The sequence below is a fragment of the Brienomyrus brachyistius genome, chromosome 10 (assembly GCF_023856365.1).
Source record: "Brienomyrus brachyistius isolate T26 chromosome 10, BBRACH_0.4, whole genome shotgun sequence".
Lineage (NCBI taxonomy): Eukaryota > Metazoa > Chordata > Actinopteri > Osteoglossiformes > Mormyridae > Brienomyrus > Brienomyrus brachyistius.
In genome coordinates this window covers 16,407,365-16,425,470 of record NC_064542.1, presented here as the reverse complement: position 1 = coordinate 16,425,470, position 18,106 = coordinate 16,407,365, and the positions used below count along the sequence as shown (strand labels likewise).

The following is an 18,106-nucleotide window of genomic DNA, read 5'->3' as shown; positions in this document are numbered from 1 at the left end:
CATTTTTTTCACCCCCTCCCTCACCCTCTCCCCATCGCCCCACCCCGCCTTTCTCCATCTCTCCCCTCACAAGGAAGAGTGCTGATTTGGGAGAAGTCAGGAAGTCTACCTACAGGATTATCCCGCATTACACCCTTAATCCCCCTGTCCGTGTCCGTACAGAGAGAGAATATTTAAATGATAACGGCGCACTCACGGCCGGCCCGATAACACACGGGCTCCGCCAAGCGTGTAGCGCGCACAGAGCCACCAGGAGAGGAAGAGGAGAGGAGGCCCGTCCGGGACACAAAGCCCCAAATTAATCCAGCCTCTTCCCCGAGCCAGGAGACGCTCTGGGAGGCGGGCCAATAGCAGACGGGGTGCACACGCATGCACAAACACGCCCCCCCAATGCACATGAACACAGGTGGTGTATGTGTATGCTATCTGCATGGCACGTCTGTGCAGCAACATAAAGTGTAGACGGCCAGCAAGGCAATTGCTGGGGGGGGGGGGGGGGTGCACAGTAGGCCAGAGTGGGCCAGAGTGACCTTCTACTGGGAGGAGGGGGGTGTGGGCTGCCATCCTCGTGAAAATGCTGTGGGCTTGAGGTCCTGCTGATCTACTTAAAATTCATAGGCTGCAGATCATGGTCGTCAGGGTCTCAGACACACACATACACACACACACACACACACATGAACATGTACATACACTTCATATCCCACTAGAAGTCAAGCTCAGTTCCTGCTGAATTACTCATAGGCTACATGCTCTCATCAAGTGCAGAAATCAGTCTCACCCCCCACACACATGGGAGTCACAGCCCCACACCAAAGGAGTCACAGCCCAGTATCAAAGGAGTCACAGCCTAGTATCAAAGGAGTCACAGCCTAGTACCAAGGAAGTCATGGTCCTGTGCTGAGGGAGTCATAGCCCGGTATCAAGGAAGCCCAAGGGAGTCACAGCCCGGTATTAAGGAAGTCATAGCCTGGTATCAAGGAAGTCCAAGGGAGTCACAGCCTGTACTGCCCCCCACTTTACAATGAGCCATTCACGTGCGGGGGGATCGCATTGCACTGTCAAGGTCACACCTCCACCCAACGCCTCCCCTCATTGACCATCCAGGTACCCAGTCTGCCCAGCCCCTCCCCCTATTTACCATCCAGGTACCCAGTCCACCCAGCCCCTCCCTCTATTTACCAGATTACATCTGCCTGGAAAGAGCCAGGAGAAAGGCAGCGGTGTGGTTTTGTCGACTCCTGTGGCCTGCCACTCAGGAACAGCTGGCTGCCCTTTGTGGGGGGGTCAGGGCCGCCTCAAAGGCTGAATCAAGTCCATCATGTTCAATTTGTGTCAATGTGTCAATTTGGTAAAAAAAATCAAATGTGAGTTACCAGAGGGTCGTAGCTGAGGGGAATTTTGACCCTCCTTTCTCCCCCTGTGCGCGCGCTCACACCAAGCCAAGACCGAAAAGAAGGACCGTTTCTGAAGGACTTTAAATGAAAGATATGTGTCAAAACATAAAATAGAATCTTTTTATTTGAAGAACATACGGGTTTAGGATGGGGAATCGGCCCTGAACTTACAATTTGATTTGATTTTGATTCACAAGTGCCCATTTGAAATCAATTTCGTTCTAATTCAATTTACATTTGAAGCACATTCATTAATGTGTGATCAAACCAGATTTATGGTAAAAACAACAAGAGGCACAGCACTGTAACCTTAACAATGCAGAACAAAGCAACATAATTATGTTACATGAGGAAAACAAGATAACAAAAAACTATATATAATATTAAGCATGAAACTTATTCTTGTACGTACCCGTGAATAACCAAAATATTTCCTACTTTCCCTCTACAGTTTTTGTACCGAGTCAGAAATATAATAAATTATGCCTTTATACTGTACTTTCAGGTGCTTTCATTTGCTTCATTGTTGCCCACAACATTTGAAAAAAACAGATAATTGAAAACAGGCCACATCCAATAATATCCATTTTCTCTTTATATCATTTGATTTTATTTTGTTTAATTTATTTAACTTCTAAATATAACGTTACTTTGAGTCACTGTAAGCAGTGTACTGTATATGACTGAATTTGTTTGCATTCACGTGTTCGGTGAAAGATAAAATATCAGAATCTATACGATAAAAGGATCGATACAAATAAAAATTTATTTGTGAATCAATATCAAATCGTCAAATCCTGGTATCATGATTAATCAGTACTTTTTCCCACCCCAGGTGGGGGCACATTCACCATAAAACACACACATTACAGGTGCTATTCTACACAGACACACGTTACAGAGCGCTATTCTACGCAGACACATGTTACAGAGCGATATTCTACGCAGACACATATTACAGAGCGATATTCTACGCAGACACATATTACAGAGCGATATTCTACGCAGACACATATTACAGAGCGCTATTCTACGCAGACACATGTTACAGAGCGATATTCTACGCAGACACATATTACAGAGCGATATTCTACGCAGACACATATTACAGAGCGATATTCTACGCAGACACATGTTACTGAGCGCTATTCTACGCAGACACATATTACAGAGCGCTATTCTATGCAGACACATATTACAGAGCGATATTCTACGCAGACACATATTACAGAGCGCTATTCTACGCAGACACACGTTACAGAGCGCTATTCTACGCAGACACATGTTACAGAGCGCTATTCTACGCAGACACATGTTACAGAGCGATATTCTACACAGACACATATTACAGAACGATATTCTACGCAGACACATATTACAGAGCGATATTCTACGCAGACACATATTACAGAGCGATATTCTACGCAGACACATATTACAGAGCGGTATTCTACGCAGACACGTTACAGAGCGCTATTCTACGCAGACACATGTTACAGAGCGCTATTCTACGCAGACACATATTACAGAGCGATATTCTACGCCGACACATATTACAGAGCGATATTCTACGCAGACACATATTACAGAGCGCTATTCTACGCAGACACGTTACAGAGCGCTATTCTACGCAGACACACGTTACAGAGCGCTATTCTACGCAGACACATATTACAGAGCGATATTCTACGCAGACACATATTACAGAGCGATATTCTACGCAGACACGTTACAGAGCGCTATTCTACGCAGACACATATTACAGAGCGCTATTTATCACAAAATAAAGGAAATGGCTGACCACAGTCTATGCTTCTTCTAAAGCTTGATTTTAAAATTACTTTAAAGAGAAAAGTGAGAGTGCATATAGCTCAGGATTTTCCTGCAGAAAAGGAAATGCTATAAGAAAAAACTAATAAAATAAATGAAAAATATGGCTTGCATGTCTAATTAATTCAATCTAATTATAGCTTTTTATGTGCACACACATATATATACACTTATAGTACACACACACACACACATATGCACTTATAGTACACTTAAAGTACACACTCAGAGGCACAGACACACACACGCAAACACACACTCACTCACACACATACACACACCCGCATTTCTAGTGGCCTCAAGAAGTGTCACAAAAAAGGAGCCTAGGTTTGACATAGTTGAGCAGGAAGGACAGTGTGAGACGGATTAAAAAGGGAGACAAACTGAAAGGGAGAGCAAACGGCAGAGAACGGAGAAAAGCAGAGACGACTTCAGGAAGAAAGCAAAGGATGAGGCAACAGCGGTAAAGAGAATCCCTGGGTGCCATGGGGCTGACAGGGCACTGGAAAAGTTTCCGTTATAGGAAGGAGGGCAGAAGAAGAGGAGCAGGAGAGCTTCTCCACAGAAGGAAGACGGGGAGGAGAGCGAGGGCAAGTGGATGGTGGGGTGATGAATGCAGCACACATGTAAGCGGCACATGCTGCAGAAGCGGCAGAGTGAGCAGCCAGTGAGGCGAGGCGGCGGCTCAGAGAAAGGAGTCTGAACGCGAACGAGGCGAACGAGGCGCGGAGACGTTAACATGCACACGCGCGTGCCGGCACATGCCTGAGGTGGCATTATTACACCACTGTTATCCACTGTCAAACACCCCTAACCAGGGAGGCGAGGCCGCGGCTCAGAGAAAGGAGTCTGAACGCGAACGAGGCGCGGAGACGTTAGCACACACTGTCAAACATGACGTTGAAAAATAAATAAATTCAAACGTGCCAGACTTTTGGTTTGGTTACAGACACAGAGACAGAACATCCTGCATCCTCGCTATCATCTCCCTTCGGTTTCAACAGCAGAAAGAGAGATGCCTGGAGTGTGACGGGGCACGAGAGGCCAGCTGCAACCTCTACTGCAGACCTCTGCCCTCCTCCACATGCGGTAACCCCCCCCCCCCCGCCTGCTAATAGGTGAATTTAGCACATTACGAGTGCTGGGCTCCTCGGGATCTCAGACACACTCATATGCCATTTGAGGAATACCACAATGTCATTATAGTGTGTGTGTGTGTGTGTATGAGACTCATGTGAAAGAATACCATGAATTTTATGGCAAAAAATACCACCTCTGCACTGATCACTCTTCTTTCAAGGAATTTCCCCCCTCATACCAGCATGACCTGTAGGATGAAAGCAGTTCCTTCTGAGGCATAACCGGGGTGGCCTAACAGCCAGTGGCTGAGGTTGAGGTGTGGTAGAGTTCACAGAGGTGTCTCTGTCTGAGAGAGGTACCTCTCACCACTCGAAAGCCCCTGCAGGACAGACCTGCTGAATGGATGAACATGGACTCTAGCGCCAAAAACTCTGGGGAGCCAAATTCATCTTGTTATGACCTTGTGCTTGAAGGACAAAAAAACGTAACATGCACGCGACTGTCAGGGGAAGGAAACGCTTTCATGATGATTGAAGACGTACTGTCCACATGGCGGAGCAACCAATGCACTAACGCAGGGGTTAATTTGCTTCCCGAGCATGATACCCCCGGGCAGGTACCCTGGGCAGTTCAGGAACCCAGAACCGTCCACCCCAGAACGTGGGGAGTCTGGCTCAAGCAAAGGGCCCATTTCATTCATCACTCTTATGCACTAAAATATGTAATCATCTGCTGCAGTGGAGCCCATGTGCAGGTCTCCCTAACATCACTCAGGATAATTCACCCTGATCTCCAGCTACACGCTGACCTCCAGCTTTAATAGCTCTCACATCTTTAAGCAGCGGAGATTTAAAAAAAAAAAAAAACTCAGTAAACAACATTAATTGCATTAATCACAGTGATAGAATGTATGCAGGAGCCTAATGTCTAACGAGGTCTGGTCATTATCTTAAATCAATTCATGCTGCAATTCTTTATGTAATACAAAAACATGCTGCGATTATCAATTATCAGTAGTAGCACTTATTTGCCAATTTTACTCCATTTAAAGACCAACGTTAAAGAGATTAAACTTTAAAGTACTCGCGTACCTGCAGTAAGAACAGGTTAATGTGCAGAAAGTCTTATCTTTTATCCAACTAGACTCCTTCACAGTAGTAATAGTACCAAAACAGCCCAGCAGGGGGTGCTGCTGCCTGGTCAAGAGGGTGGAAGTAATGCTGTTGCAACGAGCGGGCCGCTTGTACCTCGCAGAGCTGGAGAGTAGCTGGGGACATTGCAGCAGAACTATCACCAAGTAATCCTTAATTATACACATTTCACACAGCGCACATTTCCATTTCTGCATATGTAATACGATGTTCGATTAACAAGGTACGGGCTGTTCAGGACAGCTCATTCTGCCACACTGTGGCAACAGCTTGGTCATGGCACAACCGTTAGAAATGCTAAGATGGTCAGACCACTTGCTTGCTTTCGCGACGACTACTACCTGGCTAGCAAGCCTGTGCTTGCTTGTCACTGCCTGTCAGGGAGGATGGACTTGCAGTGTCTCAGTGGCGACGCAATGGACCCCCCTGCCCCCCCCTTCACCACCAGGGAAGGTTTGCAGGCATGCATGTCTGTCTCTGTGTGTGTCTGCATGCGTGCGTGTGTGTTCTGGGTGGACAGGCGGGGAAGGAAAGGGGGCTGTGCATGTGAGGCATTCAAAATGAAATCCTTGTCAGCCTCATTACTAAGAAGGTCAACAGCGCTTGAGAACGCACATCTGCTGTGTGTACGAGCTCCAGCGCCTCATAACCCGGCATCTCTGCAAAGTTTTCACAGAATAAAATCCTCCAGGACGCTGCTGAGGACATGCATGATATCAGACTGTGGACCCTGCAGACAATGAATTGTCACCTTTGTAAAACAACGGAGGAGTGTCCCCTGCTTAACTCCACTCGCTTCTAATGAGATGCTAATGAGCCGCCCTGGGCTGCCGGGTTAATGGAATCTATATTTTCAATTAAAATCTCTTCTGTTCAATTCACAAAGGAAGTGGCAGCACCGTCAGCCATTCAGCACGTGGCCGTGAGTGGACGCACTGAATTACACATCGGATCGGCACGTGCACGGGGGGGGGGGATTCTTGGATCACGTGGGTGAAGGTGTGAACTAGGGGGCCACAGTACATGCAGGGCAAGCCCAAAGGGCACTCTTCCCCACCAAATAACTCTGATATATTATTATAACACTATTTATTTTACTAGTTCTGCCAGCACGAATCTGCACACTCAGCTATATTTTTACTGGCCCTCCAATACTGTTGTTAAAAGGTACACAGCACACAGATGGAAACCCTACAGCCGCCTGTTGGAGATCTGCAGGCCCATGGGAATACAGCTACACCTCCTGTCTGATTGTAAGGAGCCCCAAAAAGCTGCTCATTTGGCTCCTGGCCTTCTTTTTTGCACATGCCTGTCTGACTAAACCTGCTAAGACACCAGCTGAGTGAACAGAACAGGCAAGGAAAGACTACTTGTTCAAACAAGTGGCACTCCCATTACTTTTCCCTCCGTGCCTCCTCAAGGCCCTACAGTGATATCCAAAACAGGGCTGTCTGAATACATGTGTCATGTCTGCAGGCACGAGGCAGTATGTGTGAACACACACACATCTTGCCACATGGTGAGACTAGCTGTATGTGTAAAGACATGCAACCAGCGGGAAGAAATAAAGCTACAGCAATAGAGAGGCTGCTTTGGGACCTAACAACCTCCCAGCTTTGCAGGAAATCTGAGAGGGATTTATTTGGATGAAGCAGCTGGAATCACAGGCTAGATCCACACTTCTCCACAGTTTCATTACTCCTTTTATTCTTTTTATCTCATCCCTCTCTCTCCTCTCAAGTCTCCCCCAGCAGGATGACCCCTTTGTGCAGGAAAGCCGCGTGCAGATGAGTGTAGAATAACAGAAAAGAGTCCCCAGGCAACCGTGCCCAAGAGAGCCTTGGTCTCGCCCACCTTCAGCCTTCATTTATGCGGCGGAATGGCTATGATTTAAGCGGGAAGGCCTGCCATGTGTTTCGTGGGCTACCCCAGGTATAAAGCTCTCCTTCAATGCCACAGCCTCGCCCCTAGCACTCTGTGGGGTTAAGCACTGCCTCGTCACACCAGACAAGCCCCAAGAGAAACAGCAAATGGAAAGGTTTTCTGAGCCAAGCCTGGTAGACTGCGTGGAGAATTCATCTACACAAAATGCCAGCCACATCTTTCAGTCAATATGTCTCCATGGGAACCTCTGATGCTGTCGATCTCAATAAGTCAACCGCAGACGAATTTGTTCCGACTGTGCAAAACATTCTTATTTTTTTTTCCCCGATCAGACATGAGGAACCGGCTCGTTCCATGCTCATGTTCCCCGGCCGGCTAGATCACACAGGAATGCTGGGATGTTACGGAAGCCACCAGACATTCTCTCCCGGTAACATGTGGTTGACAACTATACACACTGGGGAGAGAATTCTGGGAGTTATAGTCCCTTTGTAAGCCGGGAGGGGGGTCTAATTTAACAACCTCAGAAACTATGCCTTCACGAACATGCAGAACAAGATGTGTGAATTTACCGACATTCAACAGTTTAATCTGCAGCATCCGCAGAGAGCGAATTTCTCCATCCAACTCTTCACAGAAACAACATTAAATCCCCAAAAAAGCAGATTTTAAGCAGGAGGAGGAACAAGTACGGCACCCCTGTACCAAATTACTGAGAGAACAACAAAGCAAAAAAACAAAAAAGAAAAACCAGCACACACCGCGCGATACTGTCAGCCTCCTGTCAGAGTCATTACCGTTACTGCCAGGCAGGAGCCCTTTCAAACAAGCGGGTTGCCAGTGACTCCCTCCTTCTCACACCTCCGCTCCTGCGTGTGCACACTGAATAGCCACGGCGATCCCACCGACCAGACGACCTGCCTTTTTTCGCATGCCACTGCAGGCATCTCGGACACTACAAACCACATTTAACTTCCTTTTTCAAATTGTTTTAGCAAGAGCAGAATTGTTAGGGCACCCCATCCCCCCTACCTCCTAGGTCCCGTAAAGGGTACAAGCAGTGAACCGCCAGCCTTACCTGACTCGCTGGGGAGTGCCTTTGCCCGGTTGATGCCCAGGTGATGCATATTTGTCCCGCGTTGCTCCGGCCAAGCAAGTCCGGCATGCGGGGTAGGGGGAGCGGAGTCAGAATAGCCTCTGTGCCGGGGGCGGGACAGTGGCCCTGCCCGCAGCGGTCTTCCTAGACAAGTTCAAATCAATACTCGCAACTCTCGCCTTCGCCTGCCTCTCTGCTCTCTTTCTCTAGCTGACGGAGGCAAGCCAAGACAGAGAAAGGGAAGCAGGGGAGGGGGGAGGAGCGATGGCATGGGGCTCTGAATGAGTAGGAGATCCTGTCAGCCTCTGACCGGGACCAAGAACTGAAGGAGGTCCGGGCACTGCATCCCGAGCTGTACGCAGCGGATGCTGCTAGAGCCGGCACATTCTGACTACGGCGACGGCGAGGGAGACGAGGAGAGGCAGGGAGAGCGTGTGAGACAGGGTGGGAGGGAGGAGGGGGAGAGAGACTGGAGAGAGAGAGGCAATGCGCAGGAAAGGGGGGGCAGGCGAATCATTGGAATGTGACAAGGCGTGTTCGTCAAATGCAGAGAGGAGAGCACAGAGCAGGAGGGACAGGGAGGGCTGGGCAATTCGACAGCACCACTGAAATGTGATGCAGCACATTTGCATTCGCATCAGGACACATCACACCCATCAGCGCGCAAGGATATCGTTGTTTCGTCCAGGTGATGCTCGCGTCTTTCTGTGACAAAATCTGGGAGGTCAAGGGACCATAATCTGGTTAGTTTTTGTTGCCCAACACCCAGTGCCAAATTGTGTTATAGTCTACATGTGGATTGGTATTTCTAAACAGTGCTTAGTGATGATGATGAGGAGGAGGCACCATGGAAACCAGCAAAATGGGCCACAACCCGAACAGAGTCAGGGATGTCAGGTGGAGCCGGAACCCGATCACCATGCAGGCCCAGGCAGCCGGGCTGTACAAGCTCCCACCGCCCCCGTGTCCCCCCACAAACCCTGGCGTTTCCTCATCAATCTGAGTGCTCTCAGAAGGGCATGTCTCCAAGCTGCCACATGGACAACGAGATGCCCAAACAGGAGGGGGCCACGGGGGGTGGGGGGGGGCACTTCCTGCTCTTATGACCCTGGACTCGCATTCGCTTCCATATTTTCTAGGCTAGAACCCAGAGCACTCTCCAGGTCCATGGGTTTATATTTAGCAGATCAGCCTGGTGTCCAGAATGGAGAGTGTTGACAGCAAGCAGAGAGGTGGAATTTGTCTGCTAGCACGTGGCATCGGCTCGCTTTCTCTTCTCTGGGCGCCGGTGGCAGACTTGGCAGGGAGATGGCAGCCTCTCTTGATTTTCCGGTGCTTGTCCAGACCCGGTCGGACATTCCCGCCTTTTCAGTGCGAGCCGGGGGATCATCAGAGCCGGCTTGCGCCATGAGCAATCCGGAAGGTACAGGAGAGCTGCTCCCGGGCTGACAGGACAGGTGCCAGAAAGCCGTGAGCCTGACGCCCTCTCCAGCATGCCGTCACATCCCATGAAACGAGACACGTTGAAGCGTTTTCACGTTACAGTTTACCACCGGATTACCGACCTGCAGTGCGTCTGCGGGATACTATTAACATGAGCATAAAGCCCTTACCTCACTGCACTTCTCTGTGGTGAATGGCCTGGAAAGGAAAATTGGAAGAGGACTTGAGAGGATGGGAGGACTGTAGAGAGCCATCAGGAAAGGCCACTGAGGGGGAGGAAAGGATGGGCTACACAGCAAACTCAACCGTTGGTGCTGGTTGGTCTATAATAGAAAAGTACGATCTGCTTAGCTGTTTCCCATTGCAAGTGATGGAGATGATGGGTAAGCTGAAAGTGGGGGAACCACAGGTTCAATGTGACTATTAGTCACCCAGTGAAAGCTTAAGATCAGACTGGTTAATCTTTTGTGTGAAACCCCCCAGAGAGAAGGGCAGGGAAGTCAGTCTTTCTGCAGAAGAGGACCACCAGGATAAAGAAGACTGCAAGCGGGAGGGAGAATTTGGGATGGTGAAGTCTGTGGCTTAAGAGGGACGCTGGTAACCGGACATTAGTGTAGCTGATGGTTGGTACTTGAATGTTTTCTGGTTTTTTTTTGCAATCCAGCAAACAAGAGTAAAACGTTGTATCCATGAGAGGAAGCAGGAAATGATTGAGGCATGATGGTGGGTGACCATGCTTAGAGGGAGCTTTTGGAAAAGAGAGACGCCTACTGGTCAGTCAAGTGCAATGGCTTTGATGGCGGGGATTGGAGGAGGAGGCGGGGATAATTGCCAGGGGTTCTGGAAGGGTCTTTGGAAATTAGCTCCTCACCAACTGAGCCGTGCCGATCGGCCAAGCGATCAGCAGGCAGCCCACCTGTCACTCCACCCACTACCCCAGGGGGAATCGCAAGCGCCGGGCGAGACGGTGGATGATCAAACAGCCGTTTACATCCATCTGGAGCTTGACCGCTCTTGCTGTTCCCTCTAGGAGGCAGGACAAAAGTGGCCAGGCTCAATCAACACAATGACAAGATATTTTGGTTTCACCACATTGAGAAGAATGGTGGAAATGGGAGAGCATAGTCAGACCAGCAATACAAATAAGGTTTGCAAGGACATAGGGGTCCAGATTAGTCAAAATCTAACCCAGCATAGACTAGTTAAATTCTGAATTCCTATTAGGTTAAGTTAGCATGCAGGCACACCATAACCTGCACCCCTCTCAAGAGGTCAGAGACACCTGGGGGGCTCGTGCCTGAAGGAGCAAGCTTCACCCTAATTAATCTATGGTAACTCACAAGGATTGGGCACCAAATCTCACGGAAACCTCCTACCCCAGCAGAACACAAAATGTGTGAAGCAGGATGAGGAGCCTGATGACATGCAAGCTTGTCAAGCTGTGTGGGGAGAAAACTCCCCTCCTCCATTACCCCCTATGCCATGGCCAGATAATAGAGCACCGATCGGCTACAGCCCCCCCCATCTAAACGCCAGAGTCTAACCGCCCCAGGAGTGATTAACTGCCAACAGCTAATTAGATATTTAGTAATTAGCATCAGATGCATGAAGAAAAAATTTGCATGATGATGTGCGGCTGCAGGATTGAATGCTCAAGAGAATTATGGCGAAGATTTTAAATGAAAGAAAATCCTAACAAACACACTAACAACCAGCTTCCAACCGCCTATCAGGTATAGAGTCGAGCTCAGGTCACCCTGCAGGGAATGCCAGCGGTCGCTGAAAACACACCGATTCTCTTAACTATGGGTGGAAATTCAGTTATAGAAATATTATACGGCACTACACAGAAATCTTAGGCGGTCAAAGGAAATGTTTAAAGCTATTTATCTGGGTGGGAGGGGTTTATTGCTCAGATGGAAAACACAACTTAACATTAGAACAGGTGAATTAACAGTAACAATAAAAACTAACATATATATTCTGATATATTCTCTATATACTTTCTGATGTTCTCATAAGTTACTGATATCTTCTTGGATGACTTGAAGAACACTGCTTCAGTTCCAAAACCTCCATTGAGTAGCACCACAATCACTCCATGTATTCGATCAATACACCACCAGCTCACTTAATTAATTAATTAAACTAATTTAAAAAAGTCAGTGAGATACTGATTAGCTATACAAGGTGTGCTAGTGGTGAATTCAAAAAATACATCGCTGAAACACACGATTCCTGCAAACACTAGGGTGAACTTACAGTGGGAGAGGCTTTGAAATTGGTAAGCTACCATATTTACGAATATAACATCATAGTTTTAAAACAACACGAAGGTTTTTTAACACAGATGAACACTGCACAAAACAACAGATACAAAATCTACGTGTCTGTTTCTTTGAAATCACCCTCTTCATTCAGTCGTATTTCACCATTAAACAGGAGGTCCCACAGAGAGGTCTGGCATCTACTTCTCATCAATTAAAAACAGCCTCTGCTCAGAGAAAGCAGGTCCACGATAGATCCATGTGGCAGCAACTGGGAGAGCACCCTGAGGAATGGGCGGATACTTCCGGATCAATGGCCAATTAGCCAACTGACCTCGCTCACTAATTGCTAGGGAAGGCTATGAGGCAAGGGAGCCTCGTTCCCCAGAACAGGGAAATTACATCAGAAATGCCAGGCGATAATCGCTCTTGTACTTTGACTTTATCACATGAGCATCTTTTCATTCTTCACAATTGTAAATAAAACAAACAAAGAAAAACAAAAGCCAGGTGTTTTGCTGGGCGCCTACAAAAATCATTTTTAAATGCACCTGGTTTGCACCAACAGCAGCTCAGTAAACCAGAGGGTCAGTCTTCATTTGTATCGCAAAACTGAAGATTAAAACTTACCTACAGAGCAAATCCCCCCTTTTGCTCTGTCTTAAACAATTCCTAATCATTATATTGTGAACCCTATTCCACCATTTCTGGCCCTGCGTATTTAACTGATAATATAATCAATGGATTATTAATGCTGTAATGAGTAGCGGAAACTCTTGCTGATTTGTTTTGCGCCCTAGTTGTTACAGTATAATCCTGACTTTCCACATTGTATTCGAGTGGTCTTAGTTTAGGTTAACTACCAGTCCACACTACAGCGACTGAAAATAATCGATTTTTCTGATTGGTTTATAGTAGCCATAGCAGACAAACAAAATGTTACCATAAATCCAAATAAAAGAATGAAGTTGTTGCTGTTCACACCTTTATTCGGAAAAAACAATCTGTCTACTGACTTCATAGGAAGAGTCACCAGACACATGAACGCCGGCGGTAGGTGAACCTCTCATCGTGGCCGACATCCTCTCTGCAGACAGACATACTACTGAATGCTGGGCCCAAGAGGTCATTAAAGGCCTGCATTTTGGCTTTTACCCAGAACACATGCAAACCCAGACTCACTTAGTCTCTCGATTCATTGTTCATTGCAATGCTTAACTATAGACACCGTCATGCACCCACTCCAACTGGGCACCTCTCTTTGGCTCTCCCTTCCCTCTTCCTTTTCATTTTTTCTTATCACCTATACCCTCTTTATTTTTGGAACACGTTAACGCCACTGCCAGGGATTGTTTTGTCGGTCCCCATACATGTACATACTCCAGAGTGCAGGTAGGGAGTGTCCAACTCAAAAAATGACACATTATAGAAGAAAGAAAAATAAACTTTAACGCACCTCATTAACGCAGTACTCCTGCCAGTGCGAACCATCCTAATGACTATCGTACACTCACACAGATGCGACCACATGAACTTTTAACTCACACACTCGCAATAAATGGTCGCATATCATGCAGTCTGTAGCCCTGATTTACTTTCTGCATCTCATGATAATCGCAACTAAAATGAAAGCTATCTCCATCACTTGGCCGCATCATCTTACATACCAGTAATCCATAATACGCTACACAATAACCATATTAAGCAGAGTTAATGTTTGACAAGCCAAGCATTGTACGTTTATAAATGCATGGCTGCGGAGGCAAAGAATCACTCAAGGCATCTTTCTGTGGCAGCATTCAAAGACCGAAAGTGTCATAGTGGTGCGACAAGGTTCCTCCATTTCAGGGACGGCATCCTTCTAAGGCCTGAACCTGAGGGATCCTTCACAGTGCAACATATAAGATTCTCTGTGCAGAGTAAAGTAAAGCGGGTGTGTTCTGGTTAGGCGACAGGAGCGGCACTTACAGGAGCGTGACTCAAGGGGGGGAACGGCTGGTAAAACAAATAGGAAATAATCCAAAGGCTAGACTGTCCCACTTGACAACGCTTTGTGTTGAACCTCCAAAGAACGCAGCCATAAAGGACACGCCTTCATAGACCGGAGCTGTCGAAGGATGCAGCCCCGGAGTTCGGATACAGCCATAGTCACACATTTCAAATCGCATGAAAAGACAATTAGATAACGGGAACAAAGCTTTGAACAAGACTAAAAATATAAACAAGAATTAAACCAAAAAAACACCGCTGCGCTTAATTGGCTCAGAAGTGGGGAAACAGTTTGGCAAAATTTTACCTCTGAAAGTGATTAGAATTGGTGGTTTTTGGAAGTATAAGACTTAATTAGCAAGGATCTGACAGGGATGTTAGAAGTAGTTACTGAAATCAGTTTCAAAACATTTCATAACTCATATAAGAAATGCTGTCCTGTACTGTCTCGTGCTGTCCCGTGGTGTCCCATACTGTCCCGTGGTGTCCCATGCTGTCCTGTACTGTCCCGTGGTGTCCCATGCTGTCCTATACTGTCCCGTGCTGTCCTGTACTGTCCCGTGGTGTCCCATGCTGTCCCATGCTGTCCTGTACTGTCCCGTGGTGTCCCATGCTGTCCCGTGCTGTCCTGTACTGTCCCGTGGTGTCCCATGCTGTCCCATACTGTCCCGTGCTGTCCTATACTGTCCCGTGCTGTCCTGTACTGTCCCGTGGTGTCTCGTGGTGTCCCATACTGTCCCGTGCTGTCCTGTACTGTCCCGTGGTGTCCCATGCTGTCCCATACTGTCCCGTGCTGTCCTATACTGTCCCGTGCTGTCCTGTACTGTCCCGTGGTGTCTCGTGGTGTCCCATACTGTCCCGTGCTGTCCTATACTGTCCCGTGCTGTCCTATACTGTCCCGTGGTGTCCCATGCTGTCCCATACTGTCCCGTGCTGTCCTATACTGTCCCGTGCTGTCCTGTACTGTCCCGTGGTGTCTCGTGGTGTCCCATACTGTCCCGTGCTGTCCTATACTGTCCCGTGCTGTCCTGTACTGTCCCGTGGTGTCTCGTGGTGTCCCATACTGTCCCGTGATGTCCCATACTGTCCCATGCTGTCCCATGCTGTCCTATACTGTCCCGTGGTGTCCCATACTGTCCCGTGGTGTCCTGTACTGTCCCATGCTGTCCCATGCTGTCCCATGCTGTCCCATACTGTCCCATGCTGTCCCATGCTGTCCTCAGCCTCTTAGCAAGAGGAGCTGTGTAGCCATCTAACCATCTAAATGGCTTCCTGTCAAAACACTGGCTATTTGACCCGCTGCCCCTCCCCACCCCCACCCCACATTTTGAAAATGACTTGACTGCACAGGCCCCGAGGACCGCCTGAAATAGAAATCATCTCCGCGGCTCTATTCCTCAAGCGCCAGGCGTCAGGGGAGTCGGCTGAGTGAATACCGGAGAGCAGGACAGGCGAATGTGCCACAAAGGGTGCAGTCTGAATGGAACCCGCCAAACCCGAACGATGCTAATGTGCAGCACCATGGACAGAAAACACAAGCGGCCTCCCGGCAGAACCCCAATGAATAATGACAAAGACCAGGTTTTGTTGACGTGCTGCTTCTAGTGGGCGAGGGGAGCATGGGTCCCTGTACATCAGTCCAGACAGGATTGACACATGCGGTCCTTAGGGTGGGGGTGAGGGAGGAGGGCTTCCTGCGGTTGGCTGTCTCTTCCTATTACAGGTCCAACCTATGGAGCAGCAAGCATGGTGCGGCCCGCGGCTCAGGGGATCAGCTGGGGCAGGAGGGAAGCGAGACTACCATCCCCCCTCCACCAGACCGTCTGCTCGCAGCCGGAGAGACGAGCACCACTCGGGAAGGCTGGGATGGAGCAGTTTGCATCCCATAATGCAATTAGGGGACCTGCTGTATGTGCGCATGGTGCCAGGACTCACCCCATCTGATGGTCCTTAATTAAACGCCGATGTGAATGCGATGTGAGTGTGCCGGAGATAATCCCAGCCCTTAGTGCAGTGTAACAGCAGTTAGCCCAGGCTTTGGAGGCCTTCAACTGGAAAACACACGGATCCAAACATGCTCTGTTATTGCCGTGAGGTTCCGGTGCACGTTCTCACCTCACTCGGTACGCATCCCCATCACGAAACTCCAGTCACATTTGTACCATGTAAGGGCCCACCTTGGTAGGACACCTGGTATCGGTGGCATCCAAGCCACCTCCAGGCCGCGTCTTCGCGCTCCTTCAAAGCTGCTTATCCAGCACTGGAGACTCCTACAACTGGATGAGTTCTGCACCAGCAGTCAATGGCCGGATGGAGCCACTTCACACTGCTTGCCTGATTGGTTCCAGTGGGTTTGCGGTGGGGTGGCTGGTGACTGAGAGCTCGCCGCTCACCCTCCCAGCCGGAACCACCTCCCTGGCCAAAATAGTATCTTCCAGAAGATGACACCTGAGAGAATAGCTGAGAGTTGTGACACACCTACTAAAGGTTAGACTAACAGCACAGGAGGCAAAAGTGGTTATATGCGGTACACTGGGCTCATGCGCTGATGACTCCGTTGGGGGCCCAGATGTGAATCCCAGGGGGTCAGCGAGTCAGGACCCCCCCTTCATGAGGGCCATCCTTCCAATATATCATTATACTGTAAACCTAACTACATGTGTGTCATTAAAAATTATATAATAATATGTATTGAAAGCACTTATGCAAATTACAAATGCAAAACAATTTTTTGGAATTTTAAGTTTTGAAAGATTCTGTCCCTTTTCACCCTCACAGTGGTTTGGTCCACTGCCTTCTATCCCCGATTCCACTGCCTTCTATCCCCGATTCCACTGCCTTCTATCCCCGATTCCACTGCCTTCTATCCCCGATTCCACTGCCTTCTATCCCCGATTCCACTGCCACACACATCAGCCCGACACGAGTGTCCGTGGTGCCTGACCATCAGTAAGTAGCTACTTTGCAAACGTCCACTTAAAACAGCGGATCTGTCAAACATATGACTTTAGTTCTGCCCCTCAGCAGCTGAGGTTCCATACTACCTCATACTGTAATTTTTTTGTACATTAAGCTCTTTTGCACATTACACTTAAAAGTATTTATTTTTTTCTATTATATTGTACCTCGGCATTTTTGTGTGAACAGCAAAGTAAGCATCTCATTGCACAGAGAAAGGCACATTTCTACTGTACATACGACAATAAACGCTTTGAATCTTGAATCTCAGCAGAGTAACACACATTTACATTTGTGACCGGACTGCATCTGGTTCACTCCGTTAACCTCCTGGCTGAATCTTTACCTTTATTAGCTTTCTGTTGTACTGCAAATAAACTGCATGTTGTGTTTATGTGTCAGTGAGCCAAAATGGAGAAAAAAAAAAAAAGTATATGAACATATGATCGTTTTTCAGTGCAACAAAACACCAAGAAAGTAAAAAAGAAGTCCCCAGTAATATGAAAGGCAAGTTTAGTAAAATCTTCATAAAACAATGAAGTGCTTATGAGGTGTTGACATAAGGGTGTCATTAGGCAAAGGAGATAGAGACAGCAGAGTTGCCCTATAATTGGTGAAATTGTTGTAGAAACTCTACAATAAATAAAGAATATTTAGTTTGATTTAGCTGAGTTATTCAGTGAGGTGTTTCTTCTGCTTTTTGGCATACCTTCTGCGAGCCTCGGGACACGGGTCAGAGTCATTCACCTTCCAGAGAAATCTGAAAGGATCACCTTCAGTTATCCAGCAGCGGTCGATGCACGTGAACTATGGAGAAATTAATTGCTTACGACGGGGGAGGCAAGCTGAGGCATCTACAGCGGTAATCTGGTGGGGGTGAGGGAAAGGGGGAAATTAACAAGGGGCAGCACACAAGCACGGCACAGATCAGAACAAACACCAGATGTAATTAAGGAGCTATCCTCCATTTATTTATTTATACAGTAATTGGCATTTTGTATTGTAGTTGCC

The 18,106-nt window shown here is 47.8% G+C and overlaps 1 protein-coding gene across 1 annotated transcript in view; it reads right to left on the bottom strand.

Annotated features, from left to right (window-relative positions):
• Nucleotides 1-8,842, bottom strand: part of LOC125750419 (teneurin-2-like) — a 106,689-nt gene extending 97,847 nt beyond the window's left edge. The window contains 1 exon segment of the mRNA XM_049028225.1: nt 8,421-8,842. Within this exon segment, the coding sequence (XP_048884182.1) occupies nt 8,421-8,469 (49 nt within the window). The 5' untranslated portion in view covers nt 8,470-8,842.
• Between the last annotated feature and the right edge of the window lie 9,264 nt (nt 8,843-18,106).